This window comes from Cherax quadricarinatus, chromosome 43 (genome assembly GCF_038502225.1).
Source record: "Cherax quadricarinatus isolate ZL_2023a chromosome 43, ASM3850222v1, whole genome shotgun sequence".
In the NCBI taxonomy this organism is placed as follows: Eukaryota; Metazoa; Arthropoda; class Malacostraca; order Decapoda; family Parastacidae; genus Cherax; species Cherax quadricarinatus.
The window spans coordinates 20,715,062-20,741,792 of NC_091334.1; the positions used below are offsets into that span (position 1 = coordinate 20,715,062).

The 26,731-nt window shown below is 44.2% G+C and overlaps 1 protein-coding gene across 2 annotated transcripts in view; it reads left to right on the top strand.

The window, feature by feature from the left end:
* The first annotated feature begins 369 nt into the window (after positions 1 to 369).
* Positions 370 to 26,731, top strand: part of LOC128694316 (uncharacterized) — a 228,479-nt gene continuing 202,117 nt past the window's right edge. For both annotated transcript variants that reach the window (XR_011393118.1, XM_070093662.1), the window contains exon 1: positions 370 to 469. Coding sequence is in view for 1 of the 2 variants with exons in the window: in XM_070093662.1 (XP_069949763.1) it covers positions 460 to 469 (10 nt within the window). In the remaining variant the exon portion in view is untranslated. The remainder of the gene's footprint in view (positions 470 to 26,731) is intronic.

Genomic DNA, 26,731 nt, shown 5'->3' on the forward strand with positions numbered 1-26,731 from the left:
AGTGAGGGGAAGTATGAGGGGGGAGGGGGGAGGCACCGGTGGTGGAGGGAGGGGAAACTTAGGGTAGGGGAGGGAGGGAGGGAGAGAGAGAGAGAGAGAGAGAGAGAGAGAGAGAGAGAGAGAGAGAGAGAGAGAGAGAGAGAGAGAGAGAGAGAGAGAGAGAGAGAGAGAGAGAGAGAGAGAGAGAAAGGAGTGGGCAGTGGTAGCAACAGTGGTGGAAGAGGAAATAATCGGGTGGTGTAAGAGGGAAGGAGGAGGAGGAGGCAGCAACAGGGTAGTGGAGGGGGAGGGGAGAGATAGAGGGAGGGGGAAGAGGGAAGGGTGAGGGGAGGGAAAGGGGGGTAACTGGCTAGCAGCTCAGTTCACATTCAGTATTGGCTGGGGACGGACACCTGGAGGTTGTGTGTGCTCGCTCCACCGTCACCGCACGTCACTGGCGTCCACCACCCCACAACTATCATGGAAATTGGTGAGTGTTACTGTGGCTCTCCCTGTGTGTGTGTTGGCAGCGTTGTTATTGTGAGCTGCTCACTACATCCACCACCTTCACTGCTCACAACACTCCACAAATATGACTAATGTTGAATATATCTCAACTTTACTTACGTCGTGTCTGGCGTCGCACGGCGTCCCACGCAACGTGCACACCAACATGTCTTCTACATGTACTCATCTAAGTCCACTCACCTATTTAAATACATATACACATTATATATATATATATATATATATATATATATATATATATATATATATATATATATATATATATATATATATATATATATATATACATACATACATACATACATACATACATACATACACACGTTTATTTATTCTGGTACAGCAGCTGCCAAAAGTTGATAAAAATTAAAAAGGACTGTAAGAAATTTGATTACATCACCAGTATATTTATGCAGAACCCCCCCCCACACACACACAACACACAACACACAACACACAACACACATACACACACACACACACACACACACACACACACACACACACACACACACACACACACACACACACACACACACACACACACAAACACACACAACACACATACACACATACACACACACACAGTGCACGAGTCAGTCAGTACACCAACACGGTGTTAGCACAAAAAACGTGTTGTTTTGAGTGCAGGTGTAGGAGACCTGAGAAGGCAGTTAACTTAATGTGGGTGCGGTCACAACCAAACTGCGCTCATGTCACGCTATCAGCGAAATAAAATATACGACAAAACACGTTTGAGTTAATCTGAATAGAAACACCTTTTTCTCGGTGACATTAATACTGTATCCACTCCAGAACCTCATTAACGGCGATGATACCCACTTTACATAAGTAAAACACAGATGTATGACGATTCTTGGGAGTGTAGTTCAAGAAGATTGTTGACGTGTTAGAAGTGGGAAGGGAAGGGAAGCCACCAGAGATTTATTGTTGTATTACCAAGGAAATTACGTTGTGGTTATAGCTTCAGGAAAATCAGGTGGGCGGGTAGTTGTGATTTTCTTTCTCTCTCAGTGGTGTGCTGAGACAAGGACAGGGTATAGGGGCAAAACAGGGACACGGGTAAGGGCAGGGGGGACCTGGGCTAAAAACGAGGGCTTAGTCTGTCACGTCGAGGTGATAAAACTGGTGTCTACCCACACGTGTAGGTGTGGGTTACTACCCACTTGCTCTGACTGGACCTACGTCAGGTAGTGGTGATCAACCAGTCAATCACTACCAGTCAATATGCCCTAAAATACTTTCCAGTCTTTTTCCATTTTCCTTTCTTTATCCTCCAGTTTATGACAAACCGTTCGTCTCTTAAATGACAGTAGTGCAAGTTCTGTTTGTCAAGAGTACAAGTGCCAGCTGAGGTCAGTTTGTAGTCGAGGAACATTTGTGTTTGGTTCACTTATTGCTGACTTACCTCAGGAAGGTTCACGTATTGTTGACTTACCTCAGGAAGGTTCACTTATTGTTGACTTACCTCAGGAAGGTTCACTTATTGTTGACTTACCTCAGGAAGGTTCACTTATTGTTGACTTACCTCAGGAAGGTTCACTTATTGTTGACTTACCTCAGGAAGGTTCACTTATTGTTGACTTACCTCAGGAAGGTTCACTTATTGTTGACTTACCTCAGGAAGGTTCACTTATTGTTGACTTACCTCAGGTAGGTTCACTTATTGTTGACTTACCTCAGGAAGGTTCACTTATTGTTGACTTACCTCAGGTAGGTTCACTTATTGTTGACTTACCTCAGGTAGGTTCACTTATTGTTGACTTACCTCAGGTAGGTTCACTTATTGTTGACTTACCTCAGGTAGGTTCACTTATTACTGACTTACCTCAGCTAGGTTCACTTATTACTTATTTACCTCAGCTAGGTTCACTTATTACTTACTTACCTCAGCTAGGTTCTCTTATTGTTGACTTAGCTAGGTTCACTTATTGCTGACTTACCTCAGCTAGGTTCTCTTATTACTGACTTGCCTCAGCTAGGTTCACTTATTACTGACTTACCTCAGCTAGGTTCTCTTATTGTTGACTTAGCTAGGTTCACTTATTGCTGACTTACCTCAGCTAGGTTCTCTTATTACTGACTTGCCTCAGCTAGGTTCACTTATTGTTGACTTACCTCAGCTAGGTTCACTTATTACTGACTTACCTCAGCTAGGTTCACTTATTACTGACTTACCTCAGCTAGGTTCACTTATTGTTGACTTGCCTCAGCTAGGTTCACTTATTGTTGACTTACCTCAGCTAGGTTCACTTATTACTGACTTGCCTCAGCTAGGTTCACTTATTGCTGACTTACCTCAGCTAGGTTCTCTTATTACTGACTTGCCTCAGCTAGGTTCACTTATTGTTGACTTACCTCAGCTAGGTTCTCTTATTACTGACTTGCCTCAGCTAGGTTCACTTATTGTTGACTTACCTCAGCTAGGTTCTCTTATTACTGACTTGCCTCAGCTAGGTTCACTTATTGCTGACTTACCTCAGCTAGGTTCTCTTATTACTGACTTGCCTCAGGTAGGTTCACTTATTGTTGACTTACCTCAGCTAGGTTCACTTATTACTGACTTACCTCAGCTAGGTTCACTTATTACTGACTTACCTCAGCTAGGTTCACTTATTACTGACTTACCTCAGCTAGGTTCACTTATTACTGACTTACCTCAGCTAGGTTCACTTATTACTGACTTACCTCAGCTAGGTTCTCTTATTACTGACTTGCCTCAGCTAGGTTCACTTATTACTGACTTACCTCAGGTAGGTTCACTTATTGTTGACTTACCTCAGCTAGGTTTACTTATTATTGACTTACCTTAGGTAGGTTTACTTATTATTGACTTACCTCAGCTAGGTTTACTTATTATTGACTTACCTCAGGTAGGTTTACTTATTATTGACTTACCTCAGCTAGGTTCACTTATTACTGACTTACCTCAGGTAGGTTCACTTATTACTGACTTACCTCAGCTAGGTTCACTTATTGTTGACTTACCTCAGCTAGGTTCACTTATTGTTGACTTACCTCAGCTAGGTTTACTTATTATTGACTTACCTCAGGTAGGTTTACTTATTATTGACTTACCTCAGGTAGGTTCACTTATTACTGACTTACCTCAGGTAGGTTCACTTATTGGTGACTTACCTCAGCTGGTCAAACACATGCACAAGCATGGAACCCACGCCTGGACAAACACATGCACAAGCATGGAACCCACGCCTGGACAAACACATGCACAAGCATGGAACCCACGCCTGGACAAACACATGCACAAGCATGGAACCCACGCCTGGACAAACACATGCACAAGCATGGAACCCACGCCTGGACAAACACATGCACAAGCATGGAACCCACGCCTGGACAAACACATGCACAAACTCAAAAGGTACAAAGGCTTTCAACCAAACTATTACCAAAATTGAGAGAAATCAAGAACATTTGGGGGTTGATTACTTACTGGAGACATATGACACAAACTGATAAATAACGTACTAGTGCAATATTTAGGGATTTTTTACCAGCCAGTGGGTTTTTCAGTCCAATGTAGAGAAAGATGGAAGATAAGGAGGAGTCTGAGGTAATCAATCTCTCAACCTGGAGTCAACTGGACTTGAACACATCAACGCCACGATGAGCGGCTGATTACCTCCAAGTCCTCCTTTCTCTGCAAGTGTCTCATTTATCAACTTGTCGATTTTTCTAAACCATTTATTCATAAAATGGTACAAAGCTGACAAATGCTGAAGAAGAGACACTTGCAGGGGAATTCACTGAGACGTTTCACCCGTGGACAGACTTCTTCAGTTAATACATAGGGAAGTAAAACAAGCAACTTTATGCATGATCCCTGCAGTCCGGGGTGACGCGTGTAAGAAATAGCAGAGCCCACATAACTGAGGATGTTGCACTTTCACTTCAGATATTGAGGGACGCAGATCCTGATGATGATGATGATAATAATAATAATAATAATAATAATAATAATAATAATAATAATAATAATAATAATAATAATAATAATAATCTACACGATACAACTTATACAGGTCATAGCTGACATCAATGACATATTATACAGAAAGCCCCTTGTTAAGCAGAGAATTTCGGGCAACTTAGGTTAATTTTGTCCCCCAGGATGCGACCCACACCAATCGGCTAACACCCAGGTACCTATTTACTGCTAGGTGAACAGGGACAGCAGGTGTCTTAAGGAAACACGTCCCAAAGTTTCCACCTATACCCGGGGTCGAACCACAGACCTAAATGTGTGAGCCGAGTAAAGGCATGACAGTGAGTGCACCTTGTTTGGGCGGGGTGCAAGCGGTCCTCAATGTCCGACGGAAGAATGCAACACTCTTAAGAGGCACATAAGTTCTCCTGTCTTCTAATAACATGTTCATTTTTCCACTATAATCTACTTTGTCCATAATTACTACCACATTCGCTTTGTTTCTTAAGGTGAAGTCCAGGATCTTTCCTTAATTCATGGTATAACTTAACAAATCTTTGATGACAATTGTGTTGTAGAGGTCTGAGCGAAACTCAGAGGGTATCTGTGCCCTCTAAACGTTTCGCCAGCCACTGGCTTCTGGCGAAACGTTTCCAGGATAAAGATACCCAAGTGTTGCATAAGTGTCTCTCACTTATCAGTGAGACCAGAGATACCCGAGAGGGACCTCTCGTAGTGTACAGATCAAGCTGAAAGAACACTAACGTGGCTGTAGGAATCACGACGTAAATAACTGCTGCGTGATATATCGGAACCAGACTGCATCCCCAGTCTGTTGTCTTGGATGGACGCTCAACTGGCCATTAAAAGAAATGGACAAAACATGACGCAGCAGCAGCTGCCTGGAAGCTGCGCTCATACGAACACAAAATACAATCCCGCAGAATCAAGGAGCTTTCAGGTTAGCCAAACATGTAGCCCCTTACTTAAACAGACCTGTAGCCCCTTAAGTAGACCTGTAGCCCCTTACTTAAACAGACCTGTAGCCCTTTATTAAACAGACCTGTATCCCCTTACTTAAACAGACCTGTAGCCCCTTAAACAGGTCATCAGAAGGTTTGGTAAACGTCTCGTGCAGTGTTCTCCTCTTGTAGTTCACCTCACACAGTGACCTCACAGGCGCGTCACTACTCTTGTATAAAGTTGGTTGTTGTACTGTCCACGCGTGTATTGACTGCAGAAGCCTGTCCATGGGCGAAACATCTCAGTCTCTTTTTCACCATGAGTGCTAACACACACATTCAAACAGACAAGTATCGTTTACACGCATAGTAACAAGGTTGCGCAGCACCTAGAAAGGAGCGAAAGAGAGAGGAGGGAGAGAGAGGGACAGGTGGACTGCATATTTTGGATCGTAAAGTCAATTTACGTAGTACTGTACCAGAGACTGGGATACAATCGAGGGAAGCAAGGAACAATACTTTACTGGAAGGTCACAAGACGTGAATGTCTGGGATGAGGCGTCCGGATGGGTATGTTAGACGAGTGGGGTTCCAGAGAGAGACGAGTGAGGCTACAGAGAGACAAGTGGGGTTCCAGAGAGAGACGAGTGAGGGTTCATGAGAGAGACGAGTGGGGATCCAGAGAGAGACGAGTGAGGGTTCATGAGAGAGACGAGTGGGGTTCCAGAGAGACGAGAGGGGTTCCACAAGGGTCAGCACTAAGACCAGTACTATTTCTTTTGTACGTGAACGACATAAGGGATGAAAGAGAGACAGAGAGTATCCCTGGGTGCAGAACAGGGATACCTAACCATCTACTACTCCCTACATCCCTTCTGTACTCACATCCACAATCCTGACCATTTTAACTCCGATAACCTTTTTTTTTTTTTTTACACAGGGTTTGACAAGGTTAAGGATCCATAGCGTTATTGACAAGCTATTTACAGGTTAAGGATTCCTAACCTTATTGGCAAGCTAAGAGCTGTTACCTACATCAGCTCATTTGAAAGCATTTTTATTGTTATGAGACATACAAGTAGGGAACAGGATGAAGTTGGAGCCATCTGTGGGCCAGCATTTTCATTTGATCAACTGACTTTATCTCATTGACATCATTATGCTGTACGAATGTGTTCCATACTCGAGTCATCCTGGGTATATACGATCTCAGATGGAGTGATGTTCTGGAGAAGGGTACAGCCAGAGTGAAGTTGCTGCTTTCTGCCCGTCTTGTGGCATAAAAGCTTGTTTCACCCACAAACACTCCTCACACCAAATCTCCAACCCCCGCCTCCCTCTACTTTGCCTTCTCTTTAACCTATGGGCAAGAGTAGGCGAGAACCAGAACACAACAAGAAAAAAATGAAACTGAAAGGGTGGTATACCAATGTAGATGGAATAACAAATAAAGGTGAGAAATGGAAAGAACGAATAGCCGAGGCAATCCCAGACTTTATAGCACTCAAAGAGACGAAACTCACATAGATGAAAATGGGAAGGGTAGAAGGAATTAGGGAAGGAGAGGAGTAGCATAGTTAATATTAAAAAAAGTCAGTGGAGTTTTGAGGAAATGAGATTCAATAAACAGAAAGATGAAGAACAAAAACGTACAATACCATGACTGGAACAATACACAAATAACTTGCACATATGAGAGAGAAGCTGGGAGACCCATGATGGTGATGTAAGGGGCCATGCAGCTCACCAGTAAACAACAGGAGACAATAGTGCTAGAAACAAGTGATGGTGGAGACTATAATAGGAATGCCGAAGAGAGTCCAAATGTCCAATGCAAAGCTACTTGTCATGGGGGGATTTTAACCCAGAGAAGTAGACCGAGATAAATGGGATTTACATGGGTGGGCTCAGCAATGTGTAGGGCTATGATGATGGAGGTGATGTACAACATTATGTGTCAACATGTCAGGAATACAACTAGCGTGTAGACATTGAGAATTGTGTATTTTAGTATAGATGCTCTTCAACGTAACCCTCAGTCAGTGTATATATACACCGAGACGTGCCGGTGTACACAGACTTGAGAAGTATCTCAGTATCACTGAGAGGTGTATATCTCCTAATATATGTATACGTGAAGTGTGTACCTCACAGTGTAATTTCACTGATAAAGTTTCCTTCAATTTCTTCCTAGGGTATTAAATTACTCTTGATTGTTAGTGTACAGTGATACTTAGGTATCCCTGGAGGATACCTTTAACAGGATGTCCCAATTGTTTTCCTTTATTTTTAATTCTTCCTCAAACTTCGAGTTTATATTGAGAATGTCTTGTACAATCAGATTTAATTTTTCAACACTTGTGTACGGTAAGAACGACTAAATTCTTGGAACAATTGGCATGTTCAGGCGACCTATGACCAGTTATGGAACACATTCCCAGCAACCTGGAACGGCTGGGATAACTTCCAAAATCCTCAATAACGGAGCTTCGAACATTCACAAAAGTTGACAAAAGATACGACGGTGGAGACTGAAGTCGAAATGTATTGGAGCGAAATTTTAATTCCCTTTAAATCACGTTAAATAAATTTCAGTTTAGGTCTTCTGAACAACTTCAGTATTTAATGGCTGATGCAGTATTTAATGAGTGACTTTTAAGTTGTGTCTGCTTGCAGGCAAATTTCGTTGATGTAATAAAACAGTAGAAAAAAACAAACTTGGAATCGTTGTAATCAGCGCCATAATTGGAAAATGACTCGTCTGATCGGCTTCAGATTTTCACCATTACTGTAGCTAAATCAAATTAATGTTCATATATGTGTTTATAACATGTGTATCCTCAACACCATTATCAAACACTTGTATGTTATGTGCACCTGCCTGACAAAAAACTTACTTTAGTAAAAGCTAGTTAATCTTGGAGGAAAGTTTGGATTGATTTTAGCTTGTGTAAGTCCCAGCTCACATTTTTTGAGAAGAAATTGGAAAAGCTGAAATACTGCTTTTTCTGTAATAGTTTGTAAGTGTTGCATCTGGTTAACTGTGTCTTCCATCCACATGACGTGACAATGTAACTTCTGAGAGGCTTCCAGCTTATTGTGCTTGTGTAGTTTAGGATCCTGGTCTCATGAAAGGTTTGAATTAAATTTTGACCGTATACTGTATGTCCTAATTTACAGTTTTTGTTGAAATTTGGATATCAGTTTCCGTGTGATGACTTGTGAATTTCTTTTCTAATTCCCTTCTGATCTTCAACGCTAATATTTAACTACATTATCAGCTTATGCCTCACTCTGCACTATTCCAGTCGCGTGCATTGCGCGGTACAGTAGACTGGGAATATGCAGTACGGGGATACCTTCCTCGGATCACACAGCGAGAGAATTATATCAGATACACCGCACTGTGAGCCTAACCTGACAGATGTGATATTTTATAAGGTTAGAGGAAGACTTACATTTACCAAGGAGAGCATCACGCGAGATACCTCTCTCCTGTCTTATTCTACACGTCACCCTCAAGGGAGCTACCTTCATGCTGGTGAGGGGCTCTTGTTCTATGGAATTGGAGTTGTGCTTCAGTTCCTTGAATTGAGGCTGAGTGCCTTCCATTCCCCCCCACACACAGAAGCTATATAATCCCTATGGGTTTGGCCCTCCCTCATGATGATGATAATAATAAATAATAATAATAACTGTACACGTCAGAGCCGGGGTTTGATGAGACAGTTATTGCCCTGTGAGACGGCTTAAATCAAAATGAGATGCCCAGATGAAGCTGAGAAACTTTGGGTACGCAAGCAGCTTAACCCGGGTATTTAATGATGATGTTGGCCAGGAATACAGAAGTTTGTCTTCCGACTCTAGCTTTCTTTTTTTTGTCAGTTTAATAAGGATAATTGTAGTCGGTGACATTTTTCCATGACTCTGAGACATCGTCCAGAACCTCAAGCACCAGTTGGACCGGTGCTGGTGACGCTGTCGTTCTCCACGAGTGTAACTCAGGCATACCAGGAGTACCAGAGAATATGCAACAGCTGGCACACACACACACACACACACACACACACACAGAGGCAGGGGCACCCAGAGTCAGAGGACCAGCAAACACATCCACCCAAAACAAATTAGCCCAAATCAAACCACACTCCGCACTGACACACCCCTTTCAGAACAAACCCCCATTTACAAAGCAGCCTCCCATAGTGTCATGCCAGCCCCCCCATCTCCCCATCCCAACAACCCCCCAGAATACAATCTTGCAAAAAGAGCTGAAGGTATAGTACACCAATGAAGACAGAATAACGAATAAGTGTTAGGAGTGGCACGAAAGAATCATGGGGCATCCCCAAACATAGCACTCACAGAAACGAAGCTTCCGGGAATGATAACAAATGCGATCTTCTCAATTGGTTATCAGATCATGAGGAAAGATGAAAGGAACAGAGGGGAAGGAGGAGTTGCATTGCTCATCAAAAACTAGTAGAGCTTTAAGGAGTTGGAAGGAGTGGACAGAAGAGAAACAAATGACTACATAGTAGGAACACTTCAGGAAGGAAGGGGTGTCCCAAGGTGGTGATCGCAGTGATGTACAACCTGCCACTGAATAGCAGGAGGTGAAGACAAGAGTACGACGAGAACAGCAGAACAATGGTTGATACACTAAGGTTGCCAGAAGGGCCAATATGGTCAGGCCAAAGTTACTAGTTGTGGGTTATTTCAATCACAAGGAAATTGACTGGGAAAACCTTGAGCCACACAGGGGACCACAAACATGGAGGTACTGGAAAACCTTATGCATCAATATGTTAGGACACTAACAGAGAGAGAGAGAGAGAGAGAGAGAGAGAGAGAGAGAGAGAGAGAGAGAGAGAGAGAGAGAGAGAGAGAGAGAGAGAGAGAGAGAGAGAAGAGGATGACCCAGCAAGGCTGGACTTTATATTCACCTTGAGCAGTTCAGACACTGGGGACGTCACATATATAAGGCCCCTTGGAGCTAGTGATCACATGGTCCTGAGCTTCGAATATATTGTAGAGCTAAAAGTAGAGTGAAATAACATGAGTAGGATAGAAGCCAAACTAGGGGGACTACACAGGTATGAGGAATGTCCTGCATGAGGTACAGTGGGAAAGAGAACTGGTGAGAACAACAGTGAATGAAATGATGGAATACATGACCACAAAACGCAAAGGGGCTGAGGAGAGGTTCATACCTAAAGGAAACAGAATCAATGAGAAGACCAGAACAAGCCCTTGGTGCACCCAAAGGTAAAGAGGCGAAAATTAAGTACACTAGAGAATGGAAAAAATATGGAAGACAAAGGATCCAGCAAAACAAGGAGTTGAGCCGAAGTGCCAGAAATGATTAGGTTTAGATAAGGCGAGAGGCCTAGCGGCAATACGAGAATGGAACAGCATTAGAAGCCAAATCTGACCCAAAGTTGTTATACAGCCATATTAGGAAGAAAAGAACAATCAAGGACCAGGTAATTGGATACACTGCACACAACCGAGGAAGTAAAGAGGCTGCTAAGCGAACTAGATACATCAAAGGCAGTGGGACCGGACAACATCTCTCCGTGGGTACTGAGAGACGGAGCAAAGGCGCTGCGAAACTGGGCAACTACCTGAATGACTCAAGAAATCGTAATGACACGATTGCAATAAACTACCTGAAGTGGGGAAGACAGCAAATGTAGTCCAAATCGTCAAGAAAGGAGACAAGCAGACAACATTTAAACTATGGACCAGTGTTACTGATATGTATAGTATGCAAAATAATGGAGAAGCTTATCAGGAAAAGAATGGTGGAGCACCTAGAAAGGAATGAACCTTTACACGATAACCAGCACAGTTTTAGGGAGAGGCAATTCTGTGTCGCAAACCTACTGGAATTTTACGACAGGGTGACAGAAGTAAGGCAGGAGGGAGAGGGATGGGTAGTCTGTATTTTCTTGGACTGTAAGAAGACTTTCGACACAGTTCCACGCAAAGGATTAGTGTAAAAGCTAGAGGAGCAGGCAGGAATAACAAGAAAGGCACTCCACAAGGGTCAGTCGTAGGGCCGGTACTGTTTCTGGTATATGTGAATGACATGACAGAAGGAATAGATTTAGAGGTGTTCCTGTTCACAGACGATGTGAAACTAGGTAAGTCTACAGCTCCTGGCCCCGCCAGGAGCTGTGTCTCAACCCCTGCAACCTTAAATAGGTGAGTACACACACACAGAGGAGTTATAGATCGACCCCTGCAAGTACAAATAGATGAACACACACACAGACACACACAGACACACAGAGTATTATCCCTAGCTCAGTCTCTTTTCTTGAACGGTCTGATTATCAAACCTATCAATTTCCTTGCGGTAGTACTGACATTTTTGTGATCCTTGAAAGTGAGATCTTCTGACATCATTACTAAGTTTCGGATATGTACTCCACTGGAATCCTTATCTCTTCCATTCTTCCACTGCGGAGCAACTGAAGCGAGTCCTCGTTAAGCATCATACTGTTGTCTGAGACCCACTGGAAGACTTGATTTATAGCTGCCTGAAGTTTCGCTGCGTCTTCGACGGATGTCACTCTCACAGAGATTCTAGTGTCATCAGCAAAGGATGTTATGGTACTATGATGTGTGTCCTTGTCAATGTCCGATATAAAAATGAGAGACAGAAGTGGGGTGAGTATCGTGCCTTGAGAAACGGAGCTTTCCATCTCAAGAATGTGGAAAAACTGCGGAGGATGGCAACGACACTAGTCCACGAACTAAGGGGTATGAACTACGAGGAGAAACTTAGGAGCTAAAACTGATGGCATTAGAAAACAGAAGAACAGGGGTGATGTGATAACGTACAAAATTTTGAGACGCAAAAATTGGGTGAAGAGCGCGCGCACGCATGCACGCACAGGCATGCCCAAGCACGCATGCCCAAACACACACGCACACACGTGCGCGCGCACACACGTGCGCGCGCACACACACACACACACACACACACACACACACACACACACACACACACACACACACACACACACACACACACACACACACACACACACGCACGCATATACAACAGGCCTAGTGTCTAATCGACATGTGCCTAGGACAAAATGGTAACAAACACACACACACACACACACACACACACACACACACACACACACACACACACACACACACACACACACACACACACACACACACACACATATATATATATATACATTTTGTATATCTTGCTTAATAATTGCATGAGCACTCTGCACTCTGTTGAGTTTACTGAGGTAGAGGAGGCTGGGATTATCAGATACCGGGATACCTTTCTGGGATCATTGACGAAGAGGCTGCTGGGTTTAACTGATACATTTCTGGGCTGAGTGAGATAAAGGAAGCCCTGGGCTCGTGGGATGGTCCAGTGTCCCAGCATCATCTTGTGGTACTGCCACCGGCCCACCTCAGTCAAGGATAACTGCTCTGCTCTGCAGGTTAAACCCGTTGATAAACCCAGTCTACCCTTACCTTGCCTGTCTGTCTTCTGTTGTCACTGCTACTACTGCTACAGCTGCTACTGATGCTGCGGCTACAGCTGCTTCTGCTGCGGCTACAGCTGCTTCTGCTGCTGCTTCTATTGCTACTGTTACTGCTGCTGCTACTTCAATATGCAAGTGACTGAAAGAGTATGAGATACTGTGGGACTCAGGTGACGCCGCTAAGATTTCCCAATTTAGGCCTGAATCCTGGCTGTACGTGTGTCTGGGTGGTGAGTTGCAGACACGACATCAGGATAACTTGTTGAGAGATGGAGGCTGCTTGTACAAGAGGATGAAATAGGCAGTGTTATCATCTTTCCTCTCTGGGCAAAATACAACTGATGCAAAACACCGCTTGCCACCTTTTATATCAATCAAAATGGTTATATCTCTGGTAGCGGTGAATAATACTCTTCGGAGGTGACCTGGTAGGTTCACTGGTGTTCTTATACAGGCGGTGTACCTCCTGGCGAGGGACAGGGAGAGAGAGAGAGAGAGAGAGAGAGAGAGAGAGAGAGAGAGAGAGAGAGAGAGAGAGAGAGAGAGAGAGAGAGAGAGAGAGAGAGAGAGAGGAGGCACTTCTTGACTCTAGGCTGTCTGCTAGCTAAGTGGGAGCAAGGTAGCATCTCACGGACCGAAGGTAGGCCTCAGCCTACCTTAGGTCTGTGAGATGGCAGCACTAGCATGACAGTGAGATGGCAGCACTAGCATGGCAGTGAGATGGCAGCACTAGCATGACAGTGAGATGGCAGCACTAGCATGACAGTGAGATGGCAGCACTAGCATGGCAGTGAGATGGCAGCACTAGCATGGCAGTGAGATGGCAGCACTAGCATGACAGTGAGATGGCAGCACTAGCATGGCAGTGAGATGGCAGCACTAGCATGACAGTGAGATGGCAGCACTAGCATGGCAGTGAGATGGCAGCACTAGCATGACAGTGAGATGGCAGCACTAGCATGGCAGTGAGATGGCAGCACTAGCATGGCAGTGAGATGACAGCACTAGCATGACAGTGAGATGGCAGCACTAGCATGGCAGTGAGATGGCAGCACTAGCATGACAGTGAGATGGCAGCACTAGCATGGCAGTGAGATGACAGCACTAGCATGACAGTGAGATGGCAGCACTAGCATGGCAGTGAGATGGCAGCACTAGCATGGCAGTGAGATGGCAGCACTAGCATGACAGTGAGATGGCAGCACTAACATGGCAGTGAGATGGCAGCACTAGCATGGCAGTGAGATGGCAGCAGTAGCATGGCAGTGAGATGGCAACACTAGCATGACAGTGAGATGACAGCACTAGCATGACAGTGAGATGGCAACACTAGCATGACAGTGAGATGGCAGCACTAGCATGACAGTGAGATGGCAACACTAGCATGACAGTGAGATGGCAACACTAGCATGACAGTGAGATGGCAACACTAGCATGGCAGTGAGATGGCAACACTAGCATGACAGTGAGATGGCAGCACTAGCATGACAGTGAGATGACAGCACTAGCATGACAGTGAGATGGCAACACTAGCATGACAGTGAGATGGCAGCACTAGCATGACAGTGAGATGGCAACACTAGCATGACAGTGAGATGACAGCACTAGCATGACAGTGAGATGGCAACACTAGCATGACAGTGAGATGGCAGCACTAGCATGACAGTGAGATGGCAACACTAGCATGACAGTGAGATGACAGCACTAGCATGACAGTGAGATGGCAACACTAGCATGACAGTGAGATGACAGCACTAGCATGACAGTGAGATGGCAGCACTAGGATGACAGTGAGATGGCAACACTAGCATGACAGTGAGATGACAGCACTAGCATGACAGTGAGATGGCAACACTAGCATGACAGTGAGATGACAGCACTAGCATGACAGTGAGATGGCAACACTAACATGACAGTGAGATGGCAGCACTAGCATGACAGTGAGATGGCAGCACTAGCATGGCAGTGAGATGACAACACTAGCATAACAGTGAGATGACAGCACTAGCATGACAGTGAGATGACAGCACTAGCATGGCAGTGAGATGACAACACTAGCATGACAGTGAGATGACAGCACTAGCATGACAGTGAGATGACAGCACTAGCATGACAGTGAGATGGCAGCACTAGCATGACAGTGAGATGGCAGCACTAGCATGACAGTGAGATGGCAGCACTAGCATGGCAGTGAGATGGCAGCACTAGCATGGCGCGAAATATATAAGGGCGGCCTGACGTGAAATATAAAACCCAACAAGGATCACACACACACACACACACACACACACACACACACACACACACACACACACACACACACACACACCATACATTGTACATTTCCAAAATAATCACTAAATTACTAGCTTTAAGTTCATCACAAGGAGAACGATAAACCCGTAAAGGTTCAACAGCGCTGAGGGACGACATCAATCCTGTAGGAAATTGTATCAAATACATTTTGTGCTCCTTGATACAATTGATGTCAGCGTTGTTGCATTTATGTCTGGAACATAACAAGTCCCATTATTAAATGTCTCTCAAGTGGACATTTAAATGGATCGCACAACCATTTTTTTTTAATTTCGTTGATAACACGAGAACGCTTCTTACGCTCGGCTTCAAATTTTGAAGGCTGGTGTGCGGTAACTAAGGCGAGGTACACCTACTGAAGTGAGTCACTCTGACTTTTTTGTAAGATAATTATACCTGTAAGATAATTACCTGTAAGATAATTATACCTGTAAGATAATTACCTGTAAGATAATTATACCTGTATCTAAATAAACTTTCTGACTCATTTACTGACTGACTGACTGACTTACTGACCTAATTACTGACTGACCTACTGACTTACTGACCTAATGACTTACTGACCTACTTACTGACTGACTTACTGACCTACTGACTTACTGACCTAATGACTTACTGACCTACTTACTGACTGACTGACTGACTTACTGACCTACTGACTTACTGACCTACTTACTGACTGACTGACTGACTTACTGACCTACTGACTTACTGACCTAATGACTTACTGACCTACTGACTTACTGACCTACTTACTGACTGACTGACTGACTTACTGACCTACTGACTTACTGACCTACTTACTGACTGACTGACTGACTTACTGACCTACTGACTTACTGACCTACTTACTGACTGACTGACTTACTGACCTACTGACTTACTGACCTAATGACTTACTGACCTACTGACTTACTGACCTAATGACTTACTGACCTACTTACTGACTGACTTACTGACCTACTTATTTACTGACTTACTGACCTACTGACTTACTGACCTACTTATTTACTGACTTACTGACTTACTGACCTACTTATTTACTGACTTACTGACCTACTTATTTACTGACTTACTGACCTACTTATTTACTGACTTACTGACCTACTTATTTACTGACTTACTGACCTACTTATTTACTGACTGACTTACTGACCTACTTATTTACTGACTGACTTACTAGGAACAATAGGAATGTGCGGGTTGTCTGTGACCTAAGTTGTGGCAGCCATTATCCCAGCATCCTGGGATGGCTGAGATAGCTGGAATAGCTGGGATGACTGGGATGGCTGGGATGGCTGGGATAGCTGGGATGGCTGGGATGGCTGGGAAGGCTGGGATGGCTAGGATGGCTGGGATGGCTGGGATGGCTGGGATAGCTGGGATGGCTGGGATAGCTGGCTAGTCTTCAATGGTTGATAAATTGTAGGAAATGGATGGTAGGTTTGATGGGTTTAGGTTGTGTAGACACAAATTTTGTTGGATTCTGGGCAATAACTGGAAAATGCATCTTCTGGTAGGCTTCAAACTTGTAGTGTTGACGTGTTTTTCTTGCTCAAGGTAAACAATCACTTGATGTTACGTCGTGTACTAATCAGCTGACAGTTTTATTAATCAAACTGATTTCTCTGGAATATCTGGAGAACGTTTATCCTGGCTTAAATAAGTCACTTTACTGGGTTATCCTGGCTTAAATAAGTCACAGTGTTTGACTTTACTGGGTTATCCTGACTTAAATAAGTCACAGTGTTTGACTTTACTGGGTTATCCTGACTTAAATAAGCCACAGTGTTTGATTTTACTGGGTTATCCTGACTTAAATAAGTCACAGTGTTAGATTTTACTGGGTTATCCTGACTTAAATAAGTCACAGTGTTAGATTTTACTGGGTTATCCTGACTTAAATAAGTCACAGTGTTAGATTTTACTGGGTTATCCTGACTTAAATAAGTCACAGTGTTAGATTTTACTGGGTTATCCTGGTTTAAACCAACTTAATGTTGTTTTATGTGTAGGTCCCAGTTTACTGGGACCATAACTGACACCAGTGACATACTACTATACAGAAAGCCGCTTGTTATGCAGAGCATTTCGGGTAAATTAGGTTAATTTTGTCCCCAGGTTGCGACCCACACTAGTCGACTAACACTCAGGTACCTATTTTACTGATGGGTGAACAGGGACAGCAGGTGTCGTATGGAAACACGTCCTTTTTTTTTTCAGCTGTGCCGGGGATCGACCCCTGAACCTCATGTGTGAGCTGAGTGCACTACAGGACATCTAAGAGGAGAGAGAAGCTCACGAAGACGTTTCGGTCCGATTTGGACCATTTACAAGTCACACTAACACAAGAGTGAGGAAGGCAGTGTTTACAAGCGAGTAGGACAGGGACGGGATGCAGTGAGGAAGACAAAGAAGCGGTGGTAATGCTGGTAGTGAAAGTACTAGTAGAAGTAATAGAAAGTAGGGAGAGAGTAGTTTAAGTGGCACAGAGGATAGAAAGAGGAGGGAAGGGAAAGGTGAAAGCATATTAGCTTCCAAATGTTGGCCATTTAATGCTTCTTTATGATTTAGCCTTTACTCGTGCCACACTCTGTGATACTCCAGTCGAGTGCACTGAGGTAGAGAGGGCTGGGGTTATGAGATACGGGGATACCTTTCTGGGATCAACCGAAATACGTCTAGTTGGATCTGATATTAGAATGTACTTGTGTAACAAGTGAGAGAGGCAGTGGGAGAGAGGCAGTGGGAGAGAGGCAGTGGGAGAGAGGCAGTAGGAGAGAGGCAGTGGAAGAGAGGCAATGGAAGAGAGAGGCTGGCAGTGTAAAGTGTCTGAGGCCTGTACTTCCACTCCAACAACAAAGTAATACACTAACAACTGTGATACAAAGTATCACAGTTGTTAGTGTACCACAGAGTATCCCTGGTACCACAGAGTATCTCTGGTACCACAGAGTATCTCTGGTACCACAGAGTATCCCTGGTACCACAGAGTATCTCTGGTACCACAGAGTATCTCTGGTACCACAGAGTATCTCTGGTACCAGAGTATCTCTGGTACCACAAAGTATCTCTGGTACCACAGAGTATCTCTGGTACCACAGAGTATCCCTGGTACCACAGAGTATCTCTGGTACCACAGAGTATCTCTGGTACCACAGAGTATCTCTGGTACCACAGAGTATCTCTGGTACCACAGAGTATCTCTGGTACCACAGAGTATCTCTGGTACCACAGAGTATCCCTGGTACCACAGAGTATCTCTGGTACCACAGAGTATCCCTGGTACCACAGAGTATCTCTGGTACCACAGAGTATCCCTGGTACCACAGAGTATCTCTGGTACCACAGAGTATCCCTGGTACCACAGAGTATCTCTGGTACCACAGAGTATCCCTGGTACCACAGAGTATCTCTGGTACCAAAGAGTATCTCTGATACCACAGAGTATCTCTGGTACCACAGAGTATCTCTGGTACCACAGAGTATCTCTGGTACCACAGAGTATCCCTGGTACCACAGAGTATCTCTGGTACCACAGAGTATCCTTGGTACCACAGAGTATCTCTGGTACTACGTAGTATCCCTGGTACCACAGAGTATCCCTGGTACCACAAAGTATCTCTGGTACCACAGAGTATCTCTGGTACCACAGAGTATCCCTGGTACCACAGAGTATTTCTGGTACTACGTAGTATCCCTGGTACCACAGAGTATCTCTGGTACCACAGAGTATCTCTGGTACCACAGAGTATCTCTGGTACTACGTAGTATCCCTGGTACCACAGAGTATCCCTGGTACCACAAAGTATCTCTGGTACCACAGAGTATCTCTGGTACCACAAAGTATCTCTGGTACCACAGAGTATCTCTGGTACCACAGAGTATCCCTGGTACCACAGAGTATTTCTGGTACTACGTAGTATCCCTGGTACCACAGAGTATCTCTGGTACTACGTAGTATCTCTGGTACCGCATAGTATGACAGTAATAATAGCAGGCAGTGATGAAGTATCACACTCCTGCTGAGGGGGACACTCTCGCAGAAGTCCCGACGTCAAAATGACGGATATTTAATGAAGATGTCACGGCGTGTGCTGTCAGCCACACGTGACATTATGCTGACAGTCTGTTTCAACATTAATCTGGCAAGCTTCCCTAATGGATTTACCAGCAGTTGTACATACCAGCCTAAGAATAAGATGATGGACTGACTGTAACAAATATCTCTCCACCTCATTTACCTTGTCTTCTATCAGTACTGATGTCTTTGTATTCAGGTGATGAAGCCTGCAGCGCTGGCGAAATGTTTCGTCAATAAATATTTCTGCTTTTGCCCATGTATCGTACTCCTTAACCTGTCGATACTGTGTACCATCTGCCACGGGATACTTCACATCTCTAGCTAGCACATCACTTGTGCTTGCTGCTGCTCCAGCACATCCTCAGTACACTAACTCTTGTGTCCAGATCTGCAGGATGATGCCTGGCCAGGTGGACTTGTTTCTGGATTGCTATGTTACATAGGTGTCGTCTGACAGTAGTCTCTCTCGCAGCGTAAACCTGTTGTGCTACTCGAAGTTCATATTTGGTGTTGCGTGCCTCTGAACTCTACACTTTCCCGATATCAGACTGCAGCGTTTGTTATTACAGAAAGGTTCGCATATACAGTACCTCGTTTTCGGTATTCCACGTTTTCGTTGGCTTTCAATTGAGCCACTATTCCACCCACCAGTGAACATAATGAACAATGGCTCAATTTAAAGCTCACAAGAACGTAAGTTAAGGTAGGTACAGCTCGTCAGGAAACAGGACAAGTGTTTCCTGACGCGGGTCTTAGTCATATGATGACCAGCAGCTGGAGCTTTTGGTCATCTGACTGAGGCCTTCCGCTGGCTTACCCCTCCACCGAACACGAAAAAAATGGCGCTATATATGTGAGGCGCTCTTGTATTTAACTTATTTCTGTATGAGTGTATTTAAAGACTGTCGCCACTATCAAGAGAGTCAACTTATATTAAAGATAAGAGGTGATAAAGTTGTGTGAAGGACAGGAAGATTATTAGCAAGTGTTCCTCCCGTGGCTCGGTTCGTAATATTCTCGCATCCTACTCTGGATGTCTTTGGTTCGATCCCCGGAATGTAGGCGAGAAAGATACATGATAATATACACGTGGAAAATCCTAAAGGAACTAGTTCCAAATTTGCACACGAAAATCACTCCCTACGAAAGCAAAAGATCCGGCAGGAGATGCAACATCTACCCAGTGAAAAGCAGGGGCGCCACGAGTACGCTAAGAGACAACACATTAAGTGTCAGGGGTCCGAGACTGTTCAACCGCCTACTTAGCAGTAAGTAGATAGCTGGGTGTTAGTGGACTGGTGTGGGTGGCATCTTGGGGGACAAGACTGAAGGACTACAATGGAAATAAGACAGACAGTCCTTGATGAAATACTGACTTTCTTGAGTTATCCTGGAGAGCTAACCCTCCGGGATTAAAAATCCCAACAAAACTTACCTGCTGATTGTGTGTTTGGAGGAACACTCGCCTCCTCCTCAGATAACGCGAAACGTCAAATCTGAGCTAAAACACTCACTGCGGAGGGCTCTTTATTGGTACAGCGTTTCGCTACAAATTGTCTTTATCGAGATGCACTTGATGCAGTCACATAGTGGAGAAACATCGTACTAATGAAGACTTCTGAGATCAACGTTTTACTCTTTAAATCAAGTTCGAAATGGTTTCTTGTTAACACGTTAATGACATGCCACAGTAGCCTATATGACTAGTGTACTGTGTTACAGTGTTACCTGTCACACTGTACTGTGTTACAGTGTTACCTGTCACAGTATATGACTAGTGTACTGTGTTACAGTGTTACCTGTCACACACTATGATTAGGGTACTGTGTTACAGTGTTGCCTGTCACACACTATGATTAGGGTACTGTGTTACAGTGTTACCTGTCACACACTATGATTAGGGTACTGTGCTACAGTGTTGCCTGTCACAGTATATGACTAGTGTACTGTGTTACAGTGTTACCTGTCACACACTATGACTGGTGTAGAGTACTGTGTTAGTGTTACCTGTCACATACTATGACTGGTGTAGTGTACTGTGTTACAGTGTTGCCTGTTACACACTATGACTGATGTAGTGTACTGTGGTACAGTGTTATCTGTCACACACTATGACTGGTGTAGTGTACTGTGTTACAGTGCTGCCTGTTACACACTATGACTGGTGTAGTGTACTGTGTTACAGTGTTACCTGTCACACACTATGGTGTAGTGTACTGTGTTACCTGTCACACACTATGACTGGTGTAGTGTACTGTGTTACAGTGTTACCTGTCACACTATGGTGTTGTGTACTGTGTTACAGTGTTACCTGTCACACACTATGACTGGTGTAGTGTACTGTGTTACAGTGTTACCTGTCACACTATGGTGTTGTGTACTGTGTTACAGTGTTACCTGTCACACACTATGACTGGTGTAGTGTACTGTGTTACAGTGTTACCTGTCACACTATGGTGTTGTGTACTGTGTTACAGTGTTACCTGTCACACACTATGACTGGTGTAGTGTACTGTGTTACAATGTTACCTGTCACACACTATGGTGTAGTGTACTGTGTTACCTGTCACACACTATGACTGGTGTAGTGTACTGTGTTACAGTGTTATCTGTCACACTATGGTGTTGTGTACTGTGTTACAGTGTTACCTGTCGCACACTATGACTGGTGTAGTGTACTGTGTTACAGTGTTACCTGTCACACTATGGTGTTGTGTACTGTGTTACAGTGTTACCTGTCACACACTATGACTGGTGTAGTGTACTGTGTTACAGTGTTACCTGTCACACTATGGTGTTGTGTACTGTGTTACAGTGTTACCTGTCACACACTATGACTGGTGTAGTGTACTGTGTTACAGTGTTACCTGTCACACTATGGTGTTGTGTACTGTGTTACAGTGTTACCTGTCACACACTATGACTGGTGTAGTGTACTGTGTTACAGTGTTACCTGTCACACTATGGTGTTGTGTACTGTGTTACAGTGTTACCTGTCACACACTATGACTGGTGTAGTGTACTGTGTTACAATGTTACCTGTCACACACTATGGTGTAGTGTACTGTGTTACCTGTCACACACTATGACTGGTGTAGTGTACTGTGTTACAGTGTTACCTGTCACACTATGGTGTTGTGTACTGTGTTACAGTGTTACCTGTCACACACTATGACTGGTGTAGTGTACTGTGTTACAGTGTTACCTGTCACACTATGGTGTTGTGTACTGTGTTACAGTGTTACCTGTCACACACTATGACTGGTGTAGTGTACTGTGTTACAATGTTACCTGTCACACACTATGGTGTAGTGTACTGTGTTACCTGTCACACACTATGACTGGTGTAGTGTACTGTGTTACAGTGTTACCTGTCACACTATGGTGTTGTGTACTGTGTTACAGTGTTACCTGTCACACACTATGACTGGTGTAGTGTACTGTGTTACAGTGTTACCTGTCACACTATGGTGTTGTGTACTGTGTTACAGTGTTACCTGTCACACACTATGACTGGTGTAGTGTACTGTGTTACAGTGTTACCTGTCACACTATGGTGTTGTGTACTGTGTTACAGTGTTACCTGTCACACACTATGACTGGTGTAGTGTACTGTGTTACAGTGTTACCTGTCACACTATGGTGTTGTGTACTGTGTTACAGTGTTACCTGTCACACACTATGACTGGTGTAGTGTACTGTGTTACAATGTTACCTGTCACACACTATGGTGTAGTGTACTGTGTTACCTGTCACACACTATGACTGGTGTAGTGTACTGTGTTACAGTGTTACCTGTCACACTATGGTGTTGTGTACTGTGTTACAGTGTTACCTGTCACACACTATGACTGGTGTAGTGTACTGTGTTACAGTGTTACCTGTCACACTATGGTGTTGTGTACTGTGTTACAGTGTTACCTGTCACACACTATGACTGGTGTAGTGTACTAAGTTCCAGTGTTACCTGTCACACACACTATGCCTGGTGTAGTGTACTGTGTTACATTGTTACCTGTCACACACTATGGTGTTACTTGTCACACACTATGGTGTAGTCTATGTTACAGTGTTACCTGTCACACACTATGACTGGTGTAGTGTACTGTGTTAGTGTTACCTGTCACACACTATGGTGTAGTCTATGTTACAGTGTTACCTGTCACACACTATGACTGGTGTAGTGTACTGTGTTACAGTGTTACCTGTCACACACTATGACTGGTGTAGTGTACTGTGTTAGTGTTACCTGTCACACACTATGGTGTAGTCTATGTTACAGTGTTACCTGTCACACACTATGGTGTAGTCTATGTTACAGTGTTACCTGTCACACACTATGGTGTAGTCTGTTACAGTGTTACCTGTCACACGCTATGGTGTAGTCTATATTACAGTGTTACCTGTCACACACTATGGTGTAGTCTATGTTACAGTTACCTGTCACACACTATGACTGGTGTAGCGTACTGTGTTACAGTGCTACCTGTTACACACTATGTTGTAGTCTATATTACAGTGTTACCTGTCACACACTATGGTGTAGTCTATGTTAGTGTTACTTGTCACACATTATGGTGTAGTCTATAGTACAGTGTTACCTGTCACACACTATGGTGTAGTCTATGTTACAGTGTTACCTGTCACAGTATATGACTGGATTAGTGTCACACCCCTCACAACCACAGTTCGAATCCCGTTCTTTCTTCTGTTTATTCCACGAGTCGTTTCTGAGTATAAAGATACGAACCTCGACACGGTGGCTGGAATGAAGCCCGGTTAGTATGGACCACACTGGTATACCAGACGTTGTATCCCTGAGGTATAACACAGACTTGTTGGTCTGGACCACACTGGTATACCAGACGTTGTATCCCTGAGGTATAACACAGACTTGTTGGTCTGGACCACACTGGTATACCAGACGTTGTATCCCTGAGGTTTAACACAGACTTGTTGGTCTGGACCACATTTGTATACCAGACGTTGTATCCCTGAGGTATAACACAGACTTGTTGGTCTGGACCAAACTGGTATACCCGACGTTGTATCCCTGAGGTATAACACTGGCGTTAGTATATTAGATATAACAAAATATAACAATTGTGATGAATGGTTTGAAAAATCGACAAGTTGAAGATTGAGACACTTATGCAGCATATGGGAATCTTTATTCAGGAAACGTTTCGCCACACAGTGGCTTCATCAGTCCAATACAAAGAGGAAGGCGTAAGGAGAGGAGGAGTATGAGGTAATCAGTCCCTCAACCTGGAGTCGATATGTTCAGTCCATCAATCTTGTAGAATGTACAGCATGGGGCCGTAGACGTGGCTTATATACTGTAGTGAGGTGAGGTGAAGCAGATGGAGGCGGGGTCATAGTGGTACCATCCACTAGTCGAAGTAGGTCTTCGTCCAAAGGTTGAACAAGTGTTGAAGAATTCTTTGTAACAAGATCCCATGATGCTGCAGTGTCTGACAGTTGTGATGAATGGTTTGAAAAACCGACAAGTTGAAGATTGAGACACTTATACAGCATAGGGGAATCTTTATTCAGGAAACGTTTCGCCACACTACAGCGCTTGAGGTTTCTAAACCTGTATTCCCTGGAACGCAGGAGGGAGAGATACATGATTATATACACCTGGAAAATCCTAGAGGGACTAGTACCGAACTTGCACACGAAAATCACTCACTACGAAAGCAAAAGACTTGGCAGACGATGCACCATCCCCCCAATGAAAAGCAGGGGTGTCACTAGCACGTTAAGAGACCATACAATAAGTGTCAGGGGCCCGAGACTGTTCAACTGCCTCCCAGCACACATAAGGGGGATTACCAACAGACCCCTGGCAGTCTTCAAGCTGGCACTGGACAAGCACCTAAAGTCAGTTCCTGATCAGCCGGGCTGTGGCTCGTACGTTGGTTTGCGTGCAGCCAGCAGCAACAGCCTGGTTGATCAGGCGCTGATCCACCAGGAGGCCTGGTCACAGACCGGGCCGCGGGGGCGTTGACCCCCGAAACTCTCTCCAGGTAAACTCCAGGTATATAAGCCACGTCTACGGCCCTATGCTATACATTCTACAAGATTGATGGACTGAACACATCGACTCCAGGCTGAGGGACTGATTACCTCATACTCCTCCTCTCCTTACGCCTTCCTCTTTGTATTGGACTGATGAAGTCACTGTGTGGCGAAACGTTTCCTGAATAAAGATTCCCCTATGCTGTATAAGTGTCTCAATCTTCAACTTGTCGGTTTTTCAAACCATTCATCACAACTGTCAGACACTGCAGCATCATGGGATCTTGTTACAAAGAATTCTTCAACACTTGTTCAACCTTTGGACGAAGACCTACTTCGACTAGTGGATGGTACCACTATGACCCCGCCTCCGTCTGCTTCACCTCACCTCACTACAGTATATAAGCCACGTCTACGGCCCCATGCTGTACATTCTACAAGATTGATGGACTGAACATATCGACTCCAGGTTGAGGGACTGATTACCTCATACTCCTCCTCTCCTTACGCCTTCCTCTTTGTATTGGACTGATGAAGCTACTGTGTGGCGAAACGTTTCCTGAATAAAGATTCCCATATGCTGCATAAGTGTCTCAATCTTCAAAATATAACAAAAAATTGGTTAACTGGGTAACATTGAAGACATGAAAGTTTACCAGATTTTAGTTAACAAAACCAGAAACACATAGACCTAAGAATGTGCTGTTAACCTCATAGTGTTAACAGTGACGTGTGTAGTTAACACTTTGTGTGAGGGTGTTAACAGTGACGTGTGTAGTTCACACTGTGTGAGGGTGTTAACAGTGACGTGTGTAGTTAACACTGTGTGAGGGTGTTAACAGTGACGTGTGTAGTTAACACTGTGTGAGGGTGTTAACAGTGACGTGTGTAGTTAACACTGTGTGAGGGTGTTAACAGTGACGTGTGTAGTTAACACTGTGTGAGGGTGTTAACAGTGACGTGTGTAGTTAACACTGTGTGAGGGTGTTAACAGTAACGTGTGTAGTTAACACTGTGTGAGGGTGTTAACAGTGACGTGTGTAGGTAACACTGTGTGAGGGTGTTAACAATGACGTGTGTAGTTAACACTGTGAGGGTGTTAACAGTGACGTGTGTAGTTAACACTGTGAGAGTGTTAACAGTGACGTGTGTAGTTAACACACTGTGTGAGGGTGTTAACAGTGACGTGTGTAGTTAACACTGTGAGGGTGTTAACAGTGACGTGTGTAGTTAACACTGTGAGTGTTAACAGTGACGTGTATAGTTAACACACTGTTTGAGGGTGTTAACAGTGACGTGTGTAGTTAGCACTGTGTGAGGGTGTTAACAACGGCATGTG